This window comes from Melozone crissalis, unplaced genomic scaffold (genome assembly GCF_028551555.1).
Source record: "Melozone crissalis strain CALT ecotype California unplaced genomic scaffold, PUWL_Pcris_2 ptg000012l_1, whole genome shotgun sequence".
Classification (NCBI taxonomy): Eukaryota; Metazoa; Chordata; class Aves; order Passeriformes; family Passerellidae; genus Melozone; species Melozone crissalis.
In genome coordinates, this window is record NW_026535790.1 from 14,929,710 (window position 1) to 14,939,742 (window position 10,033).

The following is a 10,033-nucleotide window of genomic DNA, read 5'->3' on the forward strand; positions in this document are numbered from 1 at the left end:
TTCCTCTGAGGTGCTTTGAAAACCCCAAGATGGTAAAAATCCCAAAATCCTGGAATGGTTTGGGTTGGGAAGGAGCTTAAAGCTCATCCAGTTCTAACCCCAACACCTTCCTTTATTCCAGGGTGCTCCAAGCCCTGTCCAGCCTGGCCTTGGACAATTCCAGGGATCCAGGGGCAGCCACAGCTGCTCTGAGAATCTGTGCCACCCTCCCAGGGAGGAATTCCTTCCTAAAATCCCATAACCTGCCCTCTGTGGCCTGGTGCAATGGAACTGGATGATTTTTAACCTCCCTTCCATCCCAAACCATCCCTGACCCTGTAATTCCCTGATCCTGCACATTTATCCAGAACTGAGGGGAAAGTTTGCTGCCCAGCCTTAGGGATCCCTCCATTCCCACCACAGTAGCTGGGTGGAAAAAACTCCTAATTTTCCTACCCTTATTCCCCCCTCCCTCCGCTCCAAAGGGAGTTTTGAGACTTAATTATTTTCATTCCCTGCTAGACTAAATAATTAGGGGAAGGGGCTGTTTTCCATAAGAACCTTGCACTCCATCCTCCACGGGGTTTGTTCTGCTAATGGAAACTCTACACCTTCAATAGCCAAGGGACTTTCAGAATGAGTTAATGCCTTCGAAATGAAATTTCGGAGACCAAAGTTTGGAGGGTTCTTTACAACTCAAGAAATTATAGTATTTTTTCAAGTGTGATAAACTTCAAATGAGAAACAGGTGACTGATTAAAAATGAGGGCATTGTTGAGGGCCTGCCTGAGTGGGAAGCTTGGACCTCGAGGCCGGTGATGTTTGGGGAATGTGGATTTCCCAAATATTCTGGGGCAGTGGATAGTTCATAAAAGCCCACCCCTCATAAATCTGAACAGGAGGGCTTGGGCTGAGAAATTCAGAAGCGTTGAACACACCATGGAAAAGGCTGCAACAATCAAAGGAAACAAAAATCAGATTTAGCCCACAGGAAGGGGAAAAAAAAAATCAGGTTTTTGGGTCTGTTTGGTGTCTCTGATATTAAATCATGGTCGCTTCAGGATTTTTATTCCAATTAAAGTAGCACTTTGTTGGAAAAGCCCCACCATGGGTGTGAAGAGCTGGATTTGCAGTGGTGGTGTTTGTGAGTGAGCTGGTGCTTCCCTTTGGATGCTTTGGAGCACAGGGGAATGGGGCATTTGGGATCCTTTTTTATGGGATATTATTTTATTTCCCATTTAAAAGTGACTGGACTTGATACCTGGGCTGGGATCTGTGGAATCAGCCCAAGCCATGGGAAGAGCTTGGTCATATTTGCACTTTGTAGAAGCCAATTTGGGGTTTGAACCTTCCCTAAAGAGATAAAGGTGACTCTGGAGCAGTGCTGAGAGCAGGCAGGGACTGGGAATTCCTGGGAAATCCAGGCCTCAGTGGGATGAGGTGGAAAAGAATCCCTCAGCTATTACCAGAATTAAATCCCACAGCCCTGAAGGGAAGTTTAAGGGGTTTTCTTTGGGAAAAAACCCCTCAGTATTTCAGGGAGAGCTCATCCCAAGCTGGCAGGATTTCCCCCAGGCTGGGGAATCTGGTGGCCATGGGATCTCTCTTCCTTGGCAGGGTGAATTCCAGCCTTGGATCCATCTGGAGCCAGTTTTTGGTTTTTTCCCCACAGTTTTCTCTGCCCTTGGTGCTGTCCCACCCTTCCTGCCCCATCCAGAGAGGAAAAACCAGAGGAAAACCCCACTGTGCCTCTTCCCAAGGGGATTTTGAGGATCAGCTGTCCATGGGATATTCCATCTCTGTGGGACCAGATCAGAATCAGCAGCACTAAAAAACAACCCCAAAACTGCCCTGATTCCCTCAATTTAGGCCCAGATGAATTAATTTCTGCTCCCTTCCACCACCAGGGCAAGAGCAGCGATGCTGGAGCTATATTACCTTGATGAATTTGGGCTTCCCACCACCTGATTTACAGCAGAGCAAGGAACCTCAACACAAAACACCCTAAAAAATCCCCAAAAAGTCACCCCATGTTTTGCTTTCTTTCTTTCCCTCTCCCACCCCTCCTTGCCTTGGCAGGCCATTAATTCTAACAGAAACCACCACTGGGTTGTTGGTTTTGTTTTTTTCCCTGGAACCCCTCAGCTGTTGCAGGGAGACAGCTGCACCCTCTGGAACTAATTACAGCTGTCTGGGAGATTTAGGCCCCCATCCCAGCAAGTCCAATATTGCTGCTAATTTTTAACACATCCCCTTGGGGCTGATACCCGAGGGCGCTACGGGGCAGCTGCTGCTGCTCCGGGCATCTGCTGAGGGCAAACACTGCTGTAAAAAATAATGCTGGTTAGTTTTAGCTGTTCTGGCCTCTCCCCAAGGCCAGGGGCTGCTGGGGATGCCCCCAAAGGTGGTGGCAGAAGGGTTCTTGGGGTGGCTCAGTTGTTCCTTCTCTATTGGTGTTGTCGCTCTGCTGGCACCGCTGTTGGAGCAGGAGTTGCCCAAAGGAGCCTTTTGTTTCTCTCACAGCAAAGAGGGTTTTCCATTTCCTGGGAGAGTCCTTGGAATGCCATCCAGTCCTTGCCATGGGCAGGGATTCATCCACCAGACCCCATCCTTGGGCACTTCCAGGGTGGAGCAGCCGCAGCTTCCCTGAGGAGCTGTGCCAGGGCCTGCCCACCCTCACAGGGAGGAATTCCTTCCCAATGTCCCCGCAAATCCTTCAGTTCAAAGCCATTTCTAATGGGAGCTGGTGCCAGGGAGCCAGGAGGAGCTGCCAGCCTGTGTTTGCTCGGTAAATCCACACAAGTCCTTCTCATCCTTCTCTGAGTACCTGGAACATCCTGGTGAGGTCAGGCAGCTCCTTGCTGACCTTCCAGAAGCTGTGGGTGTTTCTCCAGAGCAGGAATCAGGGAATCTCCTGCAGGCTCAGTCTCCCAGACCTGTGGATCCCTTCCAGCTGCCAGGAGATTTTTTTGAAAGCCCCAAAACTTCACAAACTCTGGAAGGATGGGAGTTTGTAGCACCTTCCCTCCCTGAATCCCAGGAAGAGGGAGCAGGACCAGCACCGGAGGAGCTGGAAAACCCCATAATTCCAGGATTGAGGCACCCAGGCAGGTTATAAATGCTGGCAGAGCTTGTAAACTCTGTGAGCCCTGAAATGAGGGGCTCCAGTGGGTATTAAACACTGCAGCTTTTACATCCTGAGCCTGCCAAGGAAATATTCCCTCCTGGCTTCCAGGTTTTCTCACATTTATTTTGGGAATATTTGGAGATGGGTCCAGCTTGGGAAGTGCTCTGCAGCCACTCAGTGAAGGAAAAACCCCCAAGCATCAGAGGGGCAGGTGGAGGATGCTGGGAGCAGGAGATTCCCATAAAATCAGCTCTGAAGCATTTTTGGGAGGTGGATCTGGGACTGGAGGTGAAGATGGTTTGGGAATTCCAGGAAGCAGCCAGGCAGCAATTGGAAATCTCCAGTCATCCTGGAGTGGCTCCCTGGACCCTCAGGGATGAGGCTGTTCAGTAACACTCAGTTATTAACAGGAATTTTGTGTTCCTGCACAGGAAACCCTGTGGGAATAACTCCAGCCCCTGTTTGGCTTTTCCCAGCCTCAGAAAGAGGAAAGAGAGGGAGTGAGGAATGGGCCAGGCTGGAATGAAGGCAGCAGCTGCAGGGCAGAGTTTGTGGGGGTGAGGTGCAGGTTTGTGCTCCCCAAATTCCACTCAGGGCCCCTTTTCCCATTTATCTTCCTTCATCCTCAGTCATTGAGTCATGGAATGGTTTGGGATGGAAGGGACCTTAAAACCCACGCAGTGCCACCCCTGCCATGAAGGGACACTTCCACTGTCCCAGATTTCTCCAAGCCCTGTCCAGCCTGGCCTTGGGCACTGCCAGGGATCCAGGGGCAGCCACAGCTGCTCTGGAAAACATGATGGGTGTGATGGACACAGAATCCCAGGATCGCTGAGGCTGGAAAAGGCCTTTAGGTGCAGCAAGTCCCACCTGTGCCCAATGCCCACCTTGTCCCCAGCCCAGAACTCTGAGTGCCACCTCCAGGAATTCCTTGGACACCTCCAGGGATGGGGACTCCAAACCTCCCTGTGCATCCCATATTCCCATGGTTCTGTAGGAGAATCCTTCCTGTGCTGCTCTCCTGGGTCCCAGCAGGACTGGAGCAGAGCTGTTGGGCTTGGAGCCACCCCTGGGCTGGGTGCAGCTTTCCCCAAGCCCCTCACCCTGCCCTGTTCCCCAAAACCCAGCACTGGTGGCAAATCCATCGGAGCCATCCCTCGTTATTTCAGCAGCAGGAAGGACCTTCCCAGCGCTCCAGGGATCCCCCAGCTGCAGTGCCCTGCTCAGTAGCAGGGTCTGTATTTTCCTAGTGGAGCAGAGCAGGTTTAAATGAGCACTGACACGACTTTGACAGTTTTATTTTGTGGGTGTTTTATGGACTCGCCCGGCGACGCCGGCGATGCTCCCGGCGCGGGCGCCGCTGCGGCCCTTGTCAGCATGTCCTACATCAAGGGGGACAAACCCCCCGGATCCAGCGGCATGGGCAGCTCCCAGGGTGTTTCCTGACACTGATGAATGTTCCTTTCTGCACTGCTTTCAAAGCTCCTCTGCTGTCAGCTCCCGCAGCAGGCGGAGAACAGATGCGCTCAGAGCCGCGCTGCCGCTGCCTGGGCAGGGGGTGCTTGGGGGCTCAGGGTCCCTGCTCCCAAATATCCCAGGCACAAACACTCCAGGATGGCTCTGAGAAAGGGAAAAATCTTATTATTCCTGCTCTTATTATTATTTCATATTTAGCTGTGGAAAGGTGTGGGGAGTGCTCAGGGCAAGGGGTGTTAAAGCTCCTCTGCTCATGCATCATTCCCGAGGCACAGCTGGATTCCTGAATGGCATCAAGAAGAGCTTGGGAGCTTCCCAAAGCCTTCCCAAAGTCACTGCTGCTGGCTGTGGGCATCCCAGGGATGGACGGATGGATGGATGGATGGAAAAATGGATGAATGATAGATGGATAAATGGATGAATGATGGATGGAGGGATAATGGATGGATGCACAGACAGATGATGGATGGATGGATGGATGGATGGATGGATGGATGGATGGATGGAGGGATAATGGATGGATGCACAGACAGATGATGGATGGATGGATGGATGGATAAAGGGATGCATATGGGATGGAAAGATGGGGTACCAGGATATGGAGCCACCCTGAGCACCCTCAAGCCGATTTCTCCATCCAGAAAGGCTCCAAAACACCAATCCAAAGGAACAAACCACGGTCCAAGCCTCTCCCCAGGAGCCCTGGCAGGGCCTGAGGTGCTGTTCTGTCTCCCGCAGGTGGATCCGGGGGGAACACTTCAGGTACAAGTTCAGCCAGCCCGGGGGGAAGCACGCCCGCGATGGGAAGTGGTGGATCCGGAAAAGGATCGGCCCCTACTTCCCCCCCGTCAACCTGCAGGGCCTCAGGAAGTTCTTTGAGGACAGGAATTGGCCTTACCCCGTGCAGGACTGAGGGAGGAGGATGGCCAGGACAAGAGGGACCAGCTGAGAAGATGGAGAATGGGCAGCTCCTTCCAAACATCTCTGGTTTTTATCTGTATCCTTGTTCACGGCTCTTTTCCAGAAGATTCTTCCAGAAGATTCCCAGCCAATTTGCCCACTTGCTCTGTGAGCTGCTTTTTTCCTCACCTCAGTGGGTGATTTCTTTTGCCAGGCTGCTCCATTCAGGAATTCCTCTGGAACTGGGAGAAAGGCAAGCAAATAACCAAGACTGGTTTTGGAGGAGGTGATGGTGCTGCCAAAAGCAGCTGAATGTGGGTTTGAAAAAAAATGGGAAAACAAACCAGGAGGGATCTCTGTGGTGGTGTGGGCTGTGCAGGCAGGCACAGGAATGCCCTTTTCCATGTTCTCTTGCACCTTTTTAACCACATACACCAAATGGGCACCACTGGGAATGTGTTCCTGGGAAGGAATTAAAGAAACAATCCTTGAATAACCAGCAGGAGCCTCACTGGGTTTTTGTATTCTCTGGAAGTGCTAAAAAGGGAAAAAAAGGAGCCCAAGGGACAAGGCAGCTCCCATGGGAGTGGGGTGGCAGGTGAGCAATGAGGTGAGTCCTGGGACTGATTTGTGTTTTGGGGAAAATCCAAAATCTGGTGTTGTGTCCAAGTGTCTGTCCCCATCCCGGGGATCCAGGGCTGTGAGAGGAGAATTCCCCCTCTCCTTCTCCCCTGGCTTCCAGGGTGCCTCTGCTCAGGGTTCCTCGTGGTTTCAGTGGATTTTCCATCCAAGCTGCTCCTTCTGCAGTGGGTGCAGCCCTGGATGGGAGATGGGTGACAGGGGATGGGTGACAGTGACACCCCCCGGGCACCCCCATGCACTGGGCACCCAACAGCCCTGGCCTCCCCCTCCCCAGTTTAATGAATTTCTTTTGCTTTCCAACCTCTGGGTCAGGGATAATGGATCCCAGACCAGCATTCCCATTCCTGTTTGCTGCTTGTTAAGCTTTTTTTCCCTTTTTTCTTTTTTCAATATAAACTCCCTGCTTTGCTCCAGAGCAGTGCCTGGAAGATAAAACCCATCCAAAGGGGCAGGAGGAGATTCCATTGGAAATGTTTCCCTGGGACAAGAATTTAGAAAAGAAAAGGAACAATTATTCTGAGGTGGGAGGAAATCAGAACCACATTCAGTGATCTGCTCACTGGGAAGGGTTTTGTGGAGAGGATTTTTATCCCAGAGTTCAGCACTGGAAGGAAAATGCTGCAGCAGCACCAGGGGAGGAAAATTCCACCTGGGAGCTGCTCCTGCCAGCTCTGATGTCCCTGAGGTGCCACCAGCCTCTGCAGAGGTTCTGGAGGGCAGGTTGGGCTGAGCCCCATGGGGTGTTGCCCTTCCTGGCTCATCCCAATCCCAAACCTGATCTCATCCCATTCCCTCCTCCTGGTTCTCTCTCAGGTCCAAGGAAATTCCAGAGCTGAGACAGGCAGGACATGGCCTGGTGGTCACCCCATGTCCATCCTGAGCAGCTGCAGCTCCACCATGGCTGGAGACATCCTAGGGCCATTCCTGGATCAGAAATAATCCTTTATTTTATTTTATTTTATTTTATTTTATTTTATTTTCCTACATGAAAGTTACTGACCCTTGGGGTACCCCCAATATTTACACTTGGTATAATTGAGGTAGAATTTATTTTTCCCCTTTCTTTCCCCAGATTCCAGCCTTTTGAAGCACGAGGTCCCCTCACAACCCCAGCTGGGTTTGCCCATTGGCCACTGGCTGTGGTGAGGTGGATGCAGCTCATCCCAGCTGATTTCCCCCCAAAAAAGAAGAAATTCTCCTTTTTTTTTTTTTTTAATCCCACATCTAGATCTGTTCCTGGGGAGAGCAGAAAGTGAATGTGGATGGACAGAGGGGTTTAGCTCATCCCTTGGGTGCAGGGAATGAGGAAATGATTTGTGCTTGGGGAATTTGGGAAGAACCAGCAGCAAGGGATGATCCCATGGCGAAGGGATGGGGCTGTGGGAGGCTGGATGGGGCATCCAGACACTCCAGAGGGGCTGGAAAGGGCCTGAAATCCCATCCCACCCCACCCCTGCCATGGCAGGGACACCTCGCACTGTCCCAGGTGCTCCAAGCCCCAGTGTCCACCCAGGTTCCATTTTCAAACATTCCTCTAAAAACCCGAATTCGCTTTGTGCTTTGGGAATGTGGAGGGGTCAGTGGTGAGGAGCTGCTGGAGATGAGTTTGTGTCCATGCAGGAATTACCCCCACCAACCCAGAGAATTCCTTATTCCTGCATCTTTTATAAATCAGTGTCATTGATTTTTAAAGCAGCCAAACTCCAGGCTGGGAATTCCCATAGGAAATCCCTGCAGCCATATCCATTCCCTGCTCCCAGCTGCTTGGAAAAGCTGGCTTTGCTTTAGCACATATGAAAGGGAAAAGCCTTTTTTGTTTTTTTCCTTCCTGGTAGATTGAGTTTGGCCAAACAATTCCGTGTGAACTGCTGGGCAGGAGGCACAAACCTGTAGGCAAAATTACGCAGCTGCTCCAAGTTTAGAGCAGCATGGGATGAATTTCAGGATCGTATATTAGTTTCCATTTAATCTGATTATTCCAGGCTGGAGTTCCTGGAGGGTCTTCAGGTTATTGTCAGTCAAAAGAATCTTTAAAAGCTTCCATTTGCACTCAGCTTTTCCCATTCCAAGTCTATTTTCATTATGGATCGATTCTGATTTTAATGAAAAAAATGATTCTCCCAACTCCCTGCTTTATTCTTCCCCCCCCCACTTGGGGTTAAAATTGAAGCCACGACGGGGTCTTGCCACTCAAAATCCCATTTTCCAGCTTTCCTCAGGGTGTTGCTTGGGCAGACAGCAAGGGGCAGATAATTTGGGGAGGCACCTTCTGTGCTCTGCCTGGGGCCCAGCCCTTCCTCACTGGGAGAACATTTCAGTGCCCCCAGTCCCAGGGGAGTTCCAGCTCCAGAGGCTGCAGACAAACGAGGATTCATTGATGCTGGCAGCCCTTGCTGTGCTGTCACTGCAGGGCTCATTGCTGTCACCTCCTCCCTGCTGCAGCCCCAGGATTGGGAAATTGGGAATCCCACAGGTTGTGCTGGGTGGGGACACCCCTGCTTTGGGCTGGCACCTCCTTGGGGTCTCCATCCCACCTCTCCCCAGGCAAAAAACCAACAGAGGGGCATCCAGAACTAACCCCAAATGCATATTCTGGATTTGCACAGGATTTACAGGGATGTGCTTGGCTGAGCTCTCCGGGTGCCACCCATGGAAGGACACATTGCTCTGTGGGGACATCCATGTCCTGGCTCCTCGTCACAGCCCCAAATCCTCAGCTTGGCCACGTTCTCCAGGCAGGCAGGTGAGGAGGACAAAGCTGAGCTCTGGAATTGTCCCTGTGTGAGGGACAAACTCCTGTCCCATTTTCCCACAGATTTTCCCCCATTTTTCCACAGATTTTACCACATTTTTTCTACTGATTTTTCCCCATTCTTCCACGGATTTTTCCCCATTTTGCCCCATTTTTCCATGGAATTCCCCCCATTTTTCTACAGATTTCGCCCCATTTTTCTATGGATTTCGCACCATTTTTCTACAGATTTTTCCCCACTTTTCCACAGATTTCCCCCCATTTTTCCCCAGATTTTCCTCCATTTTTCCACAGATTCTGCCCCGTTCTTCCACAGATTTTCCCCCATTTTTCTACAGATTTTTCCCCATTCTTCCATGGATTTTCCCCATTTTTCCATGGATTTTATCCCATTCTTACACAGATTTTTGCCCTATTTTTCCATGCATTTTACCCCATTCTTACGCAGGTTTTGCCCCATTTTTCCACAGATTTATCCACATTCCTCCTCAGATTTTCCCCATTTTTCCACGTATTTTTCTCCATTTTTTCCACGTTTTTTGCCATGCCCATCCCCACCTTGCCCCATTCCCCAGCCCAGGCTGGATCCCGCTCCCTCTGCAGCAGCAGCCCTGGGTAGGATTGCACAGGGCTGAGCTTTCCCCGGGTGCTGGGACAATTCCACTGAAATCACAGCACCTGCAAGTGGTTACTTAGAATAATAAATAACTGATAGATTATCAAATAAAGCCCCGGCTCGGGATGAGGTCATCCCTGCCCCGTGTCCTGCCTCTCCCGGCGTTTGGGAGCTGCTTTCCTGCTGCTCCTGGGCTAAATCCCTCTTGTATCAGGCAATAAAAAACTTGTCAGGATTAAAGAATCAATTAGGAATTAGCCAAAGGGGCAAAGCCTAACCCAAACACGCTGATAAAATCCAGTAGGTGATTATGGGAAGGGCTTTGATTTCATTGGGCTTTGGAAAGGAATAATTGCTCCTTACAGAGCACGGAACAGCCCAGACTGGGTGTTTTTGCAGCTTTATAGAGGAGGAAATTCTGGTGCTCACTGACAAATGTGGGGACACACCACGGTTTAGGGCTGAAGGGATTTGAGAAGCATCATTCCCTGGTTGGAAAAATGAGCTTGGGAGTCTTTTCAAGGGCAAACCTGCCTTGATG

The 10,033-nt window shown here is 50.8% G+C and overlaps 1 protein-coding gene across 1 annotated transcript in view; it reads left to right on the forward strand.

Annotated features, from left to right (window-relative positions):
* The window catches only part of LMF1 (lipase maturation factor 1), a 134,981-nt gene extending 129,000 nt beyond the window's left edge, over positions 1-5,981 (forward strand). The window contains exon 10 of the mRNA XM_054270731.1: positions 5,321-5,981. Coding sequence (XP_054126706.1) covers positions 5,321-5,495 — 175 coding nt within the window. The 3' untranslated portion in view covers positions 5,496-5,981. The remainder of the gene's footprint in view (positions 1-5,320) is intronic.
* Positions 5,982-10,033: the final 4,052 nt, after the last annotated feature.